At 45.3% G+C, this 17,037-nt stretch overlaps 1 protein-coding gene across 6 annotated transcripts in view; it reads left to right on the top strand.

Moving 5' to 3' along the window:
* Positions 1–17,037, top strand: part of LOC112817542 (general transcription factor II-I repeat domain-containing protein 2) — a 50,274-nt gene that overhangs the window by 19,451 nt on the left and 13,786 nt on the right. For 3 of the 6 annotated variants that reach the window (XM_073884121.1, XM_073884120.1, XM_025864699.2), the window contains 7 exons: positions 138–321; positions 495–523; positions 2,247–2,301; positions 2,630–2,673; positions 4,284–4,361; positions 9,978–10,034; positions 13,750–13,812. In XM_073884121.1, coding sequence (XP_073740222.1) covers positions 138–321; positions 495–523; positions 2,247–2,301; positions 2,630–2,673; positions 4,284–4,361; positions 9,978–10,034; positions 13,750–13,812 — 510 coding nt within the window. The remainder of the gene's footprint in view (positions 1–137; positions 322–494; positions 524–2,246; positions 2,302–2,629; positions 2,674–4,283; positions 4,362–9,977; positions 10,035–13,749; positions 13,813–17,037) is intronic. The other 3 variants (XM_073884122.1, XM_073884124.1, XM_073884123.1) reach the window with 1 other exon arrangement.

Below are 17,037 nucleotides of genomic sequence, written 5' to 3'. Positions count from 1 at the left end.
AAGGAACAGGGTACTTTAGCTTTTATTTTAGCTTCAAAGCCAAGTGTCACCACCTGTATTTCTTTACTGCACAGAATGAAACAAACCGGTAGGGTTTATGTTCATTCCGTCTAAAGGCATCTGGACTCTTCCTCTAGGTAAAGCCTTGGGGACAACGGCAATGGTGCCTGTTCCATACGAGAAGATTCTGCGAGACCCTGGGGCTGTGGTCGTGCAGGGGCTTCCAGAAGGCATGGCCTTTCAACATCCTGAGAACTATGGTCTCGCCACCCTGAAATGGATCTTGGAGAACAAAGCAGGGATTTCATTCATCATAAACAGGTGGCAGGCTCTATCCCCCTCGTAACAGCTAGTTCTTTTGAGGATAAATGGGCAGCTTAATTTCAAGTTCGTTTGTTCATTAAGTCCTGTTACACTTAGAAGCTGGTTATTCAGAATTTTGATCTGTCTTGCTTGTGTGTTCATGTCGGGTAATAGTATCGGTTTTCTTGCAGACCTTTCCTAGGTCCAGCGAGTCAGCTAGGTAAGTGACAGCTTCTCATACTTGGTGACTGTCCTTGGCTGCTAAGCTAGTTCTGCTTTTCTTTTCTTTTCTTTTTTTTTTAATTTTTAAAAATTTTTCTTTTTTATTTCAATTTATTTTATTTTTTTAAAGATTTTATTTATTTGACAGAGAGAGACACAGCGAGAGAGGGAACACAGGCAGGGGGAGTGGGAGAAGGAGAAGCAGGCTTCCTGCTGAGCAGGGAGCCCGATGTGGGGCTCGATCCCAGGACCCTGGGATCATGACCTGAGCCGAAGGCAGATGCCTAACCCACTGAGCCACCCAGGTGCCCCCAGTTCTGCTTTTCTTAATTAAAATGCAAGTTTGGCACATTCTAAAACTTGTGTATTCCTTGCCTTCTCCCCATGAAGGAAGCAACCTCTGACACTCCAGGGTTGGGGGGTCGTGCTGTTGGCAGGGTGTGCAGCTCAGGGAAGGACCCCCCCCTGCCCCCCAACAAGAGCTGAGACAGGATTCTGCTCCCAGGTCTCAGCCCGGCAAGCTTCCACAGCCCACACATGGAGGGCAGTAGAGCCGACCTTGTCCTTGAGGGCAGGAACATGAGGATGCTGGGTCACTTCATGGTCTTTGAGCAGCAACCATGGGCTAGGCATTGTTGGATTCGGGAGTGGGTCTAGGAGGTATGACCATTCCTGTGCTTCTGAGACTTACAGTCTAAAAAGAACCAGACTGTCCAACAGAGAAGCAGCGATGACCCATGATCTTCTCAGGATGGCTGGTGGTCATCCCCAGAATCCTGGGAAGAGGTTAGAATTTTGTGATCAGAAGGGCTTTCATGGAGGACGAGGCTCTCAAGCTAAGCAGGGTCTCAACATGTTGGTTCTGCCAGGAAGCCCATCCCATGTGCTCAGGCAGAAAGCAACATGGGTGGTGGGTGTTGGAGGCCACGGTTCAGAACCCACGACCCTTCATAATCTTAACTTATGATGTTGAAGGGACCGAAAAATGAGAATTTTGTCAGAAGCATTTGGAGATCCACCTCTGCCCACTTCTTATTTCCTTATTCTGGAACATAGTTGGAAATGGCGGGCCATGGCTGTCCTCAAGACACTAGGTCTAAGAGTCCAAGACTACATAGGTTCAGAAACAAAAGGCCCTGGGGAGGTGTGGGGTAGAGTTCACAAGGCACATACAGGGTACACAGGGCAATGTGACGTTGTCCCGAGCCTGAACTACTCACAGAGCAAAACCCATTTCCAGAGCAATTGTAAGTTCCTAGAATTCCCTAGCTGCTGTTAAAGCAGGAACCTGAGGGTGTGGGGCGGCAGGTGACCAGGTGACCATTGTCCCAGATGGCTTGTATTTTTATTATAGCACAAGACTAGCAGCTCACTTACTCAGCACATAGGCTGTACCAGGCACGATCCTAAGCACTTTGTACGTATTAAATGATCCTCACCCAACCACCATTTTCAGACAAGGAAACTGAGGCCCAGGAAGGTTCAGTGACTTGTGTGGGGTCGCTCCAGCCCCAGTCTATTCCTCGGCCCCCATTCTGCCCACACACATGGCCCCAGGACCTGAGGGCCGCCCTGAGTTGGTCTCTGCCCAGTAGGATTTCGTAAGGCCTGGAGCTGGAGTTCTGTTCTCTCTACCTTTGCTTTCACCTTATGTGCCTTTGAATGTTGGCATTTTCAAGGTGCAGAAAGACGCTAGCGTGTGTCTTTTTACTCTTGCACAGGTGGGCCTGTGGTGGGCGCAGATGCTAAGAGGTCGGTGACATCGCCAAGCGAAAGGTAAGGGAAATAAAAAATAAAATCCACACATAACCCCGAAGTGTTAGTTTTTAGACCATGGGAAGTTTCCCTTGTTTTGTTAGATATTCTTTATTCGAAAGGATTTGGGGATTTTAAGACTATGTTCAGTTGACACCTTTAATTGTATAACAAACTACTAAGAACGTTAATATTAAATTAACTAGTTAGTTTTGTGTTCAGTCGCTAGTGGGAAAGGGGGTTAGGATGGCATGGATATTGGGGGATTCGAGTACAGCGTGTTCCGATGCCTGTGGTCACTTCTCACCCCACCCGGCTTGTCCTGACAAGGGTTCCCTTCTCTTTTCAGCTGTGGCCCCATCAGTGTGAAAACTGAGCCCATGGAAGATACGGGTATGTATACACCGATGCCTTCCGGAATCAAGTATTTAGCACGTTATCATTTGACTCCTTTCTTTTGTTTTACTTCTAAAAAATGAGACTTTCAGTAAAGTAGAAAGGGTGGGGCACTTTCTCAATGGGACAAAAAAAAAAAATCTACAAAAAGCCAACAGCTAACATCACACTTAGTGAGAAACTAGAACTTTTCAGGGGCACCTGGGTGGCTCAGTTGGCTAAGCGTCTCCCTTCGGCTCAGGTCATGGTCCCGGAGTTCCAGGACTGAGTCCCACATCGGGCTCCCTGCTCGGCGGGAAGCCTGCTTCTCCCTCTGCCACTCCCCCTGCTTGTGTTCCCTCTCTCGCTGTGTGTCTCTCTGTCAATTAAATAAATAAAATTTAAAAAAAAAAATAACAAAAAATAACAATTAGTCTTTCTCCCAGTTCCACGTGTTGGCTGGGCGGTCCCTCCACTCTGGGCTGGCCTCGCTCCTGGGTCTGAGGCCTCTGCCGGGAGAGCTGGGCCTCTCTCCTCACGGTCTCACACCCTCCGGGAGGCTAGCCCAAACTCATTCACATGGCCACTCAGTTCCAGAGCAGGAGCCCGGATGCACCAGCACTTTCCAGGCCTCGGCTTTTGCATCCTGTTGGCCCCTGGCCCATTGGCCAAAGCGAGCCACATGACCAGGCCCAGTTTTATTTTATTTTTTTTTTTAAAGATTTTTTTTTATTTATTTGACAGAGAGACACAGCAAGAGAGGTTAACACAAGCAGGGGGAGTGGGAGAGGGAGAAGCAGGCTTCCCGTGGAGCAGGGAGCCCGATGCGGGGCTCGATCCCAGGACCCTGGGATCGTGACCTGAGCTGAAGGCAGACGCCTAACGACTGAGCCACCCAGGCGCCCCAGGCCCAGTTTTAAAGGGTGGAGAAGTAGCCTCCACGTCTAGAAAAGGGGGAGAGACATTGCAGACAAGCCAGGCTTGCACTTTTGGGATGGGGGAGAAGCCTGGGGCTAGTTTTGCAGCCTACCACACTTTTCCCTGATGAAAGGCTTTTGGTTTCACTAAGGTGGTTCCCCCCAGGGTTTGCAATTTTGAAATCCACTCCATTGTAGTAGGTGAGTTGAGATTACATGTGCCACCGGGTGATGTACAGAAGTATTAAATCACTATGTGGTATACCTGAAACTAATATTACACTGTATGTTAACTAACTGGAATTTAAATAAAAACTAAAAAAAAAAATGTATATATATATATATATATGTATATATGCCAGTTTAGGTCCCATTACAGAATATTTACTGCGGTTTTGCATAAACACAGGGGTATATGCCCTGTCTTGAAAGGGAACATTTTTCTCAAGCTGGGAACTCGGCCTTCTTCCTTTCCTTCTCTCCCTCCCTCCTTCTTGCCCTTTTAGATTGAGTTTTATGTTGTTTTGTTGCTATGACTTATATTTTTACATGGGTTACCCGTTTGCTCAGAGAGCGTCAGCTCCATGTCATTTTGCTGACTCCCGGGTCCCCATGTTAATCAAGACAGAGCCTGGAGTTTCAACAGCTCACAGTTCTCTGTGGGTTGCTGTGGCCTAACACATGGTTTTATCATTTTCATTGCATCCAAAGGCACGGCGGTGAAAGAGGTGGCTGTGTCGGTCAAGAAGGAATCGGAAGATCCTAATTACTATCGATATAACATACAAGGTAATACCATTTTGTCCTCATTTTCTTCCCTAAGAGTTATTGGTGACGGAAAATTGTAATTAGCCCCTAGCCAAAAAACAGGCAGAGAGTAATACAAAAAGACCCATGTTCCTGGGATCTAGCGTAGAGCCATTTGATGTAAAGCATTTTTTTTAGGATTTTATTTATTTATTTGAGAGGGAGAGAGAGAACACGAGAGGAAGGAGAAGCAGACTCCCCTGAGTAGGGAGCCCGATGCGGGGCTTGATCCTGGGACTCCAGGATCATAACCTGAGCCGAAGGCAGACACTTAACTGACTGAGCCACCCAGGCACCCCTGATGTAAAGCATTTTACAGTCATGAAATAGATCCCGTGTAACTTAAACCCACATGCTTCAAGGCAAATGTGAGGGTAAAGGCAATCCAGGGTGTATGTTACTTGAGTTTGTCTGTTAGGTATTCTTATTTTGTGTGTCCAGTAATATTGGCCCGGGCAGCTCTGTCAGGGAAGCATCTGATTCTTGATCTCGGCTCAGGTCTTGATCTCGGGGTCGTGAGTTCGAGCCCTGCCCTGGGCTCCGCGCTGGGCGTGGAGCCTACTTTAAAAAAAAAAATAGACAAAACAACTTTTCTCTGATCCTCTCCCATCCGGTCTGTTCCCTAAGTTACTAGGAAAGTATCAGAAGTTAAAAGACATGAATATGAGAGTGAAGAAATTCAGGTGCCCGTTCTTAATAATATTTGCTTCATTGACATCATACAAGTTAAACGGGGAACAGAAGACACAGATTACCAGAGATGCACACTTTTCACACGGGGCACAGGTAGGTGGTCTGTGTAGTTGCCTGGCTAGGCTCTCTCCCCAGAGACCAGAATCCTGCTGGACCCCCCAGCGTGATGCCAGTTTGACGACAGGACGTTGTAGCATCATCAATGGGAACGGATCCTGTCTCACCTTTGACTCCTCTGTGAATGCAGGCAGACTGTGGGACCTTTCCCAATTAATTCCTCAAACATGACCAGGTTTGAAATGTTTCCTACAGAAATCTTACCTTTGAAATATTCCTGCAACATTACTGAGCTCTGTAACTTACAGTAAAAAAAAACTTTTTCAAAAACTAAAGACCAATGAGAGTGTTGGTTGTCATCGCTCTGTCCTGGGCCAGTCCCCCCCACCCGACCCCCCCACACACAGCTGGTCTGCTGCGGTCCCTTAGGATCCCTTTTCAATCCATCCTACCCCCTGTCCCCCAATCATTTATTCCTAGACAACGGGGTCTGTCACCTCCCTCCCCTGCTCACACACCGTGTGTGGCTCCTCATCACCGGTGTCTTCCATCGCAGTTTCTAGCCTCCCTTCCTATTCTGTCTGCCTCCCACCACGATCACCCTCCCTCAGTTCTTCGGACACCCTGCTCAGGGTGATTCCTGAAACATGCCCTGAATCCTCCTTCCACCGGCTTTTATATAAGCCGATCCCTCCGTGTGATTCTCTTCTGGCTCTGCAGGCTTCCAGCAAGTTCCACCCCTTTCTGGGCACAATCAGAATCTCAAGTAGAGCAGGGAGCCTTCAGCTCCCGAAGTGCACACAGTCTTTAGCGCTGCCTGCTTATGTGGTATTTATGCTTTTGCTGCAGACAGACGGCCCCAGCCAGGGGCGGGCTCCTGGGGGGAGGACACAGCGGGCTTCCCCCAGCTTGGAGCCCCAGGGCCCCAAGCCCAGGGCCGTGCACACAGCAGGCACTCACGTGTGCTTGCTGAACTGAGCGCATCCCTCACAAAGAATCCGTGTAACCTGTTTCTCAGTCACTCCCGTTTTGAGAAAAAGTTCGTATGATTACATCTTGACTCCCAAGAATATCCTTTTCAACTTAAATGACCTTGAGGTTTAGCAAAATGTATACAGTTGGGGGAATCTAGGTTACTTACCGAGTCTGCTCCCAAAGGCAGCCGTGAAATAAATAAATGACTAGATAGACATACCTACAGTCATTCTATTGCAGTTTTTCAGAAAGAAGCACATTATTTGAAGAACAACCCTTAGGCTAAGTATATAATTTATAATCTTTCTCCTGCTTGGCTTGGAAATGACAGGACTCAAGACATCTTCTTTGTACAAAAGCTCCTTAAGTGGGGCCCCTTGCTTCTTGATGCCCAAAGGGTAAAAACTGCCTGACATCATGGACTGTATTCCACGGTACTGAATGTTTTTGCAACCATTTAGATAAAATCCTCACATATTGAAGTACTGACGTAAGTAAGAGAGAAATGTTTAAATTCATAAAGGCAACAAGTGCCCCCTGCTCCGAATGTCAACTAGCCTTTGTGGAGCTCCCAGTGACCTCAGCTGTGGCTCCACCAGGGCCCAGGGGCTTGTGGAAGGTTTATATGAAAGTCTGACTCCCCATCCCACCCCAGCCCACCTGGACCTCGCCATCCACTTGCAACACAGACCTCTCGGAAGACCCCTGAGTCACATGCACACATCCATGTCTTCGCCAACATGGAGACCATGGATGTCCCATGAGGTCTTTTATATGTGCAGGGACCCCATCTCCGGGGCCCCTGGGAATGGAGAATGCACAGGACCAGCTTTGCTGAGATACACTGCGCCCAGGTTCCCTTGACATTGGCAGAGGTAAGAGTCTCAACGCCATTGCAGTTTTCTTCCCAGCTGACACTGCACGATCTGGGAGAGAAGCCTTCCAGGCAGAGGGGAAAGTGGATACAAAAGCCCAAGATCAAGGAACTGACACTGTCTTTCCCACATCCCCTCACTGACATGGACTCCTGTACTTCCCTGTTCTACACATAAATGCCCCTCTGATTATGTTGAGCCCAGATAATGCAGGATAATCTCCTTTTGTGAAGGTCAGCTGGCGAGCAAACTTAATTCCATCTACCACCTTAATTGCCTCTTGCCCCGTACCATACAAGACTCACAGGTTTTGGATATCCGTGGGAGGCCATCTGCCTACCACAAATTCAGAAAATTGAATGCCAGCATTAAGTAACCTAGATTAAACAGACAAGAATAAGAATAAGAACTGTTTTAACTCAACAACAAAAACACAAACTACCCGATTTAAAAATGGCTAAATGAGGGTGCCTGGCTGGCTCAGTTGGTGGAGCATGGGACTCTTGACCTCGGGGTCATGAGTTTAAGCCCCACATTGGGCGTAGAGCTTACTTTAAAAAAAAAAAAGAATTTTGGGGGAAAAAACAAGGCTTTTAAAAAGTCATAAAGTGTCCCCATTTTACAACCCCCAATGAAGCCATGCATCTTGGCAATAATCATCAGTGGCCAGTAAAGCCACTCATAAAACGTTGATGGGGACGTTATCACAGATGGATTCGGCTGACATTTCCTGAACTGACTGGTCCAAAGTTCACATCACAAAGGTTTGGAGGTGAGCAGACTTTGTGTGCCTCCTGACGGGATCGAGTAGGAGGTGCACCTTGGGGATGCTTGCCCCCACCCCCGGCAAAATCAAACCTAAGTCTGATCCAGCCTCTAGATCTACCCACCAGTTTTTTTTTTTTTAAGATTTTATTTATTTATTTGACAGACAGAGACATAGCAAGAGAGGGAACACAAGCAGGGGGAGTGGGAGAGGGAGAAGCAGGCTTCCCACTGAGCGGGGAGCCCGACGTGGGGCCCGATCCCAGGACCCTGGGATCATGACCTGAGCCGAAGGCAGACACTCAACAACTGAGCCACGCAGGCGCCCCTTGATCTACCCACCAGTTTGCAGGAAACACGGGGGATAGAGGAACTATATGAAGACACCACGAGGATGCAGGCAGGAAACTCCAGAAGGGAAGGAACACAACAAGGTGGATTTCTTCATCGAATGATGGCAAGTTAAAAAAAAAGAAATGGAGAGAAAATTGTTTTATAGTAAAAGATATATTTGAGACATTTCAGCCAAATGCAGCATGTGGGCTCTGTTGGGGTCTTGATTTGAACAAACCAGCTACAGAAAGACATTTATGGATTCCTGTGGAATGCCAAGTGCTGGGCAGGAGTGCTGAAATTGGAAAACAGCCATTTTGTAACCATTGTGATAAAAGACCGGGTCAAGCAGGAGTCACCAGTGGACACGGCATCTAGAGAGAAATCTAGAAAAGGAGTGGAATACTTAAACAACCTTAACATTTCTCCACCCACAAGCTGCTTGTTAGTTGCAAGAGGGAGGAAGAAATGGTAATTATCCAGTGGAGAAATCAAGCAACACCCTGACCCAGCGATCAAGGTTCACATCACCAGTGAGGGGCAGGTGGACACCGCCTTAGTCCGTTCAGGCTGCTAAAACAGAATACCATAGACTGGGGACAGGTTGGCCGGGGCGGGGAATGATAAACAACAGGAGTGTCTGTCTCACCACTCTGGAGGCCGTGAAGTCTAAGACCAAGGTGCTGGCAGTCTGGTGAGGAACCCCCTCCTGGTGCATAGATAAACATCTTCTTGCTGTGTCCTCACATGGTGGAAGGGGTGAGGGAGCTCTCTTGGGGGGGCCCCTTTCCAAGGGCACTAATTCCATTCCTGAGGGCTCCACCCTCGTTTCGTAAGCACCTCCCAGCGGCGCCATCACCAATACCAACACGTTGGGGGTTAAGATTCCAACTCATGAATTTCAGGATGACCCACACATATCTGCCTCTACACGTGGTACCCTGGGGAGGACACACCGTCATCTCAGCAGTAGTAGTCTGGCCAAGAATGCAAAACTTGAATCTTTGCACGAGGAAACATCAGACCAACTCAAAATAAGGTTAAATGAGAAGAAAGAGAAATGAGAACAAAATGAGAAGAAAGAGCAATGAGTCTGGCCCCAAACTGGATCCCGCACTGGAGGAGGGAAAGCTATTAAGCATTCAGAGGTGAAGGGCCACGGTCTATATAACTTTGCTCAGATGGGTCAGAGAAAGAGAAAAGGATGTCCTGTATATCTACATCGATCTGCCTACGTAGGAAAATGGGGGCAGGGGGGCAAAGATTGAACATGATCAAGGGAAACCGTAAACTGTCTCCCACATGTCATGTGAGTAGAGGGTATGTGGCTCCTCTCTGTACTTTTTACTTGTTGTGACTTTTCTGTAAATTTGAAACTATGTCCAAATATGACATTAAAAAAAAAAGATATTTACAAGACAATTGAAGAAATTTGCACAGTGACTAGATATGAGCTGATGACAGAGAAGAGTTGTTGGTTTGGGGGGAATCGTGATGTGGTGAAGGTGAAGGACGAGTCATTACGTCTTACTTGCACATGCGCAGTCTGTGCACCCCGACCCTGCCGGACCTGGGATTGACTTCAACAGCAGGTGTGGGGGCATGCAGAAAAAGAGGATATGGAGCTGGTGGCTGTTGGCCCTGGGGATGGACACATGGCATCATTCTACCGTCTCTGCTTTTGTAGGTTTGAAACTTCACCAAAGTGCAGATAAAACAACAAAGAAAAAGTGCAAAGAAGGTCTCATTTGTGTGAATTTTATTTCAAGGACTCAGAGTATTTCTCACGTACATTCCTGTGTGGGTCTTGAACTGTTGGCTTGGTTTTAAATGAATTCTTGTTTACATTTTCTATTTTGGCCTTTTTTTTTTTTTAATATATTGTTTGCTTCCCTTTCAGAAAACCAGCATCCTTGTGTAAGCAGCGAAGTAATAGAAATGGAATTACCAATGGAAGGTTAGAGAAGCCAGGCATTTTAGCCTCTTTTTGGTTTTGTTGTTCTAGTTTACAGTGTTTTGCAGAGAACATGGTCTTTTAAACACCCATGACACATGTCTGAAAATAAGGCAGCTTCCCGGCTTGCCACCTTAGAAAACCAGCCGATCTTAGCGCTAAAATGTGGTCTTACTGTCACTCTTACCTTTCTGATCTGTGAGTGATTCTCCTTAAAGCACCTGGATTAGAAGTTGTGTGGTAAGAAAACTTTACATCTGGGCCATTTGTTGCTTTATTCCATTTGTCTTCTTGCGGGTCATACCAAATTTCCTTTTCTTTTTTTTAATTTCTTTTTTTTTTTTTTCAATTTTAAGTAAACTCTACACCACACATGGGGCTCAAACTCACGACCCCACCATCAAGAGTTGCACACTCCACTGACAGCCAGCCAGGTGCACACCCCCCCGCCCCCGCCAAATTCTTTTGAACAGGGTTGAAAAGTATTTTAGGAAATTTTTTTTAAGAGTTTATTTATTTATTTGAGAGAGAGCAGGAGTGGGGGGAGCGGGGGCAGAGGAAGAGGGAAAAGCAGACTCCTTGCTGGGCAGGGAGCCCGAGGATGTGGGGCTGAATCCCAAGACCCCAGGATCATGACCTGAGCCGAAGGCAGACACTTAATCGACTGAGCCACGCAGGCAACCCTAGGAAATTCTTGAATCAGAAGTAAAATTTGATAGTACTTCCCTCCCCGTGTGTATAAATCTTGAGCATCGTGTATAAGGCCTGAACTCTTAAAATGGTTTATACATGTCCAAGGTAAAATGAATAAAGGAAATTTCCTCCCCAAACCTAGAGGCATGGGACATCTTTGTCAGTTTACAGGCAAGAAGACCTTGCTTTTAGGAGTCAGATGTCTATCTTGGTTCCAAAATGATTTGTATTTTTCTCTAAGTCAGAGGCATTCTCCAGGGAGCTAATGTGTGGTCATTTTTAATAGCTCCTGTGATTTGGGGGCATCTGGGGTTCTTTATCGTAGGGGACAGTTCCAATGGCTACCTGAACATTTGGTTCAATTCTCTGACCTAAAAGAGTTTTGATATATTTTACCAGAGAACATACTATGTTCTGGTGCAGGGTTAGAATCATTCATTCGCTCACAGAATTAATCTTCTTAAACTTAATTGCTTTAAACCAAGAGGACAAGCCCCTCTGTCATTATTCAACTTCCATTTACTTTTCTAAATTATACATTTTTTTTTACTGTGGTTTAAAAAACACACCACAGGACTACATCAAAAACTAATGATGTAATGTATGGTGATTAACATAATGATAAAAAATTATTTAAAAAATAAATAAATAAAATAAAATAAAAAACACACCACAGGGATGCCTGGGTGGCTCAGTCGGTTAAGCATCTGCCTTCGGCTCAGGTCGTGATCTCAGGGTCGTGGGATCAAGCCCCACATCCCGGTGTGACACATGCCCCTGGGGTTCATCCATGTCATAACGTGTGACAGGATTCTGCCATTTATTTTTCGTTGTTTTTTACTCAACCCCGTCTCTGACCTTCTCTGGATGTTGGGGAGGACAGGGATTTCAAATTCAGTTTAAATCTGTTCCTCCCGTGCATCATTTTCTTTCCCTTGGTTGAAGCCCGTTGAGACATGTTCTGTGGGGGCACCCGGCAGGCTCAGTCAGCCAACTCCGCGCACAACTCTGGATCTCAGGGTCGTGAGTTCAAGCCTCACACTGGACGCGGGGCCTACTTAAAATAAAAATAAAAATAAATAAAAATGAAAAAAAAAACATTGTTCTGTCATTCTTTTTAAAAGAATAGAACATATTTAGGAGGAGGAAGACATGAGAGTCCAGGTAGAGCTGGTGTGGAGTGACAGAAAGATGTCACTGGATGTTGGTCTTTGAAATACCTTGTTTCTGAAGAGGTTTTCTTTAAGTGTATTGATTTATTTTTTTAGTAATCTCTACACCCAATGCGGGGCTCGAACTCACAATCCCCTGAGATCAGGAGTCACGCGCTCCGCCGACTGAGCCAGCCAGGCGCCCCCAAGAGATTTCTATTATTACAATATAGCGGGAAGCCTATTTGTGATACAACCAAATTAGTTTGATTTTTTTTTTTTTGTAAACTTTTTATGTTGAAGCAATTAAAGATTGTCAAGAAGCTGCAAGAACAGTCAGAGAGGTCTGGTGTGTCTTCACCCATTTTCCCCCCAGACATTACATCTTACCTTCCAATAGTCCAATATCCAACAGCTAATTAGTTTAGAGTCTTTCTTCCTCTACGAACAATTGATGGAAGAATGCCATCAGGCTCAGAGGAGAGTGGTCTCCAAAGGTCTGGGCTGATGGAAGCTTTCTAAAATGAGCCAGAGTTAGGCGAGAATGTTCCAGCCAGGCTTATGACTGTGTGTCATAATTCTGGCAAACTAGAAAAATCAGTTGTGCCTCTAGTGTGATAGCAGACTGAACCCCAGGGGATTGCTGGCAGGGGAACCGCCCCCCAAAGCACCCGGCTTTCTTTTATCCAAGTGATTTCTGATGAGAGCAAGAAAATGCTTATAACCAGAGAAATTCCATTACCTCCAATAGAAGGACATTCCGTGTCCACTACTGTGGGTAACTGGGTACTGTTTCACAGTATCTGAGTTTCTTGCCTCCCCTTGTCCCTTATAAGGTTACCCTTTCTTACCCTATGATCCCTCTTAAAGTTAAAATTACCTTCACATTTAGGGACGCCTGGCTGGCTCAGTCAAAAGAGCATGAGGCCCTTGATCTCAGGGTCACGAGGTCGAGCCCCACGTTGGGTGTAGAGATTACTACAAAATAAAAAGTAAAAATAAATATTTAGGTCTTTCAATCCATTTTGAGTTTATCTCTGTGCATGGTGTAAGAAAACAGTCCAGTTTCACTCTCCTGCATGTGGCTGTCCAATTTTCCCAACACCATTTGTTGAAGAGACTGTCTTTTTTTTCCATTGGATATTCTTTCCTGCTTTGTCAAAGATGAGTTGACCGTAGAGTTGAGGGTCCATTTCTGGGCTCTCGATTCTGTTCATTGATCTATGTGTCTGTTTTTGTGCCAGTACCATACTGTCTTGATGATGACAGCTTTGTGGTAGAGCTTGAGGTCCGGAATTGTGATGACGCCAGCTTTGCTTTTCTTTTTCAACAATCCTCTGGAGGGGGGATTATGCTGAGCAAAATAAGTCAATCAGAGAAAGACAATTATCATATGGTTTCACTCATAGGAATATAAGAAACGGTGCAGGGGATCATAGGGGAAGGGAGGGAAAACTAAATGGGAAGAAATCAGAGAGGGAGACAAATCATGAGAGACTCTTAACTCTAGGAAATAAACTGGGGGTTGCTGGAGGGGAGGTGGGTGGGGTGATGGGGTAACTGGGTGATGGGCATTAAGGAGGGCATGTGATGTGAGGAGCACTGGGTGTTAATATCAACTGATGAGTCACTGACCTCTACCTCTGAAATGATGTACTATATGTCGGCTAACTGAATTAAAATTTTAAAAATAGAAGTAAATAAAAATTTAAAAAAAATAAAATTACTTTCACATTTATACTTTTACATTGTTGTTAAGTATGAAATGTGTTTTAAATGCCAGGCTAAGCTACTGTTTGGGTACAGGAGCAGTAAAAGGTTGGAACATGAGAATACATAATAATGAATGTCATTTTAGAAATTTTTTTTTCAAGATTCCATTCCGCGTGTCACTTCAGAAACGGGTGAGGACCCCGAAGCCGAGGTGAAAATTGAAGGTTGGTTGTCAAAAAACTCGTCAGAGTGAGGCTGTTGAGTGTGGCTTTCACTGCTTCTTAAAGGGTTATTGTGGGGAAAAGATTGAAACTGGCTTCGGGGTGTGTGTGTGTTTTAGGCCATGCAGAACAGCACTGGCCAGGGAGCAGACTGTGCTCCATGCCAAGTGAGGGAAGAAAGAAGGGGCTTGGACCAGGGCCTAGAAGCCATGAACTCAGTTTAACTGCAAGGATCTAAAGGAAGTCAAGTTCAAAGTGTGGTTTTAGCAAGATTTATTTTTTAAGAGCCACTATGTAAGATAATTTTCTTTAAAAGACTGACAGACTGACGTGTAATCTGTTTGGTGTTTGTTTGGATGTCTGTTTAAAAACCACATCCGATAGTTACAAACATATTCTAAGGATATTCTTTACAGTTGAAAGGTTTTTAAAACATTTTTGACTTTTCATAGAAATGAATGACACCATTGATCCTGGAACTTGTGGATTTTGAACCCATTTAGTTGAAAGAATGTGCCTATTTTCTTTCATTGTGATCCACTTGGTCATCTGCTAAGAAATATTTTCTTTTTTTTAAGATTTTATTTATTTATTTGAGAGAGAGAGAACACAAGCAGGGAGAAGGGGCAGAGGGAGAGGGAGCAGACTCCCCACTGAGCAGAGAGCCCAATTCGGGGCTCGATCCCAGGACCCCGTGATCATGACCTGAGCCAAAGGCAGACGTTTAGCCTGCTGAGCCACCCAGGTGCCCTTGCTAAGAAATATTTTCATCTCTGCTGCTGGAATATGAGCTGGTCCCTAGTGTCTCTCTAATATGAGAAGGAGAAGTTTTTATTTTCCATATTTATTAATGTTATGGATCTCAGAATTACTGTCATTAAGTATATGTTTTGTTTTTCAAGACTTCTTTGGCTACTTGGGGTCTTTTATTTGGATTCCATACAAATTTTAGGATTATTTGTTCTAGTTCTGTGAAAAATGTTGTTGATATTTTGATAGGGATTGCACTGAATGTGTAGAGTGCTCTGGGTAGTACGGACTTTTTAACAATATTTGTTCTTCCAACCCATAAGCATGGAACGTCTGTCCATTTTTGTGTCATCTTGAATCTCTTTCATCGGTGTTAGTTTTCAGAGTACAGGTCGTTCACTTCTTCGGTTAAGTTTATCCCTAGCTCTTTTATTGTTTTTGGTGCAACTGTAAATGGGATTGTTTTCTTAATTTCACTTCCGCTCCTTCATTATTAGTGTATGGGAACGCAACAGATTTCTATCGTTGATTTTGTATCCTGCGACTTCACTGAATTCATTTATCAGTTCTAGTAATTCTTCGGTGGAGTCTAGGGTTTTCTACATGTAGTCTCGTGTCGTCTGCAAATAGTGAGAGCTTTACTTCTTCCTTACCAATTTGGATGACTTTCATTTCTTTATGTTGTTTAATTGCTATGGGAGTCCTTTTATTTTTTTTTTAAAGATTTTATCTATGTGGGCACCTGGGTGGCTCAGTTGGTTAAGCGACTGCCTTCAGCTCAAGTCATGATCCTGGAGTCCCGGGATCGAGTCCCACATCGGGCTCTCTGCTCGGCAGGGAGTCTGCTTCTCCTTCTGACCCTCTTCCCTCTCGTGCTCTCTATCTCTCATTCTCTCTCTCTCAGATAAATAAATAAAATCTTTAAAAAATTTAAAAAAAAAGAAAAGATTTTATCTATGTATTTGAGAGAGCGAGAGCACGGGGGAGGGGCAGGGGCAGGGGTGGGGGGCAGGGGGCAGGGTCGAAAAGCAAACTCCCCACTGAGCAGGGAGCCCGACCTGGGGCTCGATCCCAGGACCCTGAGATCATAACCTGGGCCAAAGGCAGATGCTGAACTGGCTAAGTCACCCAGGCGCCCTGGGAGTGTTTTTATTTAGAGACTCTTTAAAAATTAACCATTTTGGAGTGAATGATTCAGTAGCTTTTGTACATTCTCAGTGTTGGGTAACCACCACCTCTATCTAGTTCGAAAACATTTTCATCTCCCCAAAAGAAGATCGCATACCCACTACCAGTCCCTCCTGTTCTTCCCTCCCCCAGCCCCCGGTACCCACCCGTCTACTCTCTGTCTGTATGGATTTGCCTTTTCTACATATTTCATACAGGTGGGATTGTACAATGTGTGCCCTTTGGGGCCTGGCTTCTTTCACTTAAAATCTCCAGGGGCATCTCAGGGTCGTAAAATCGAGCCCTGTGTCGGGCTCCGTGCTGAGCGTGGAACCTGCTTAGGATTCTCTCTTTCCCTCCCCCTCTCCCTCTGCCCCTCTCCCCCCCGCTCATGCGCACTCGTGTGCTCTCTCACTCAAAAAAAATTAAAAATAGGGCGCCTGGGTGGCTCAGTTGGTTAAGCGTCTGCCTTCGGCTCAGGTCACGATCCTGGAGTCCCGGGATTGAGCCCTGCATCAGGCTCCCTGCTCAGCGGGGAGTCGGCTTCTCCCTCTGCCCCTCACCCTGCTTGCACTCTTTCTCTCTTTGACAAATAAATAAATAGATAAAATCCTTTTAAAAGGGGGGGGTTAAAAAAAAAGAATATAACTTGTCAAACCACTATGTTGTACACCTGAAACTAATTCAACATTGAATGTCCACTCTATTTTAACGAGAAAAAGGAAGAAAAAGAAACAATATAAAGAATCCCATGTTAGAATCCAAGTCCAGTAGTGATTTGAATGCAGGTTGATGGAAATGTTCTCCAAGATGGCCTCTCCACTCTGCTCTTCTCTTGTGGGGCATCATGCATGTACAGGGACTACAAGCCCAATCACCTTTTTGTTCTGGAGAGCAGTTTTCCAAAGGATTCACTATAAAGTATTTGGTAGATAATGACCATGCCTCTAGCAACAGACTGTGACATTTGGAAGCCCATCTGTTGGTGTGTTCTTGTCCTTTATCTGACAACGGTTATTATGATGGCTTATGGAATATGGAACCAGATGAGCACTTTTATTTTTTAAAAGATTTATTTATTTATTTGATAGAGAGAAAGCATGCAGGGCGGAGGGGCAGAGGGAGAAGGAGAGACTCTTAAGCAGACTCTGCACTGAGCATGGAGCCCAACTTCCTACAGCCAATTGTTCTCTGAAGCTTTTTTTTTTTTTAAGATTTTATTTATTTATTTGACAGAGAGACACAGCAAGAGAGGGAACACAAGCAGGGGGAGTGGGAGAGGGAGAAGCAGGCTTCCCGCTTAACGACTGA

This window comes from Callorhinus ursinus, unplaced genomic scaffold (genome assembly GCF_003265705.2).
Source record: "Callorhinus ursinus isolate GAN/ISIS: 27379988/994484 unplaced genomic scaffold, GSC_fseal_2.0 scaffold55, whole genome shotgun sequence".
Lineage (NCBI taxonomy): Eukaryota > Metazoa > Chordata > Mammalia > Carnivora > Otariidae > Callorhinus > Callorhinus ursinus.
Note: the sequence above shows the minus strand (reverse complement) of the source record. Positions and strands in the feature narration are given on the sequence as shown.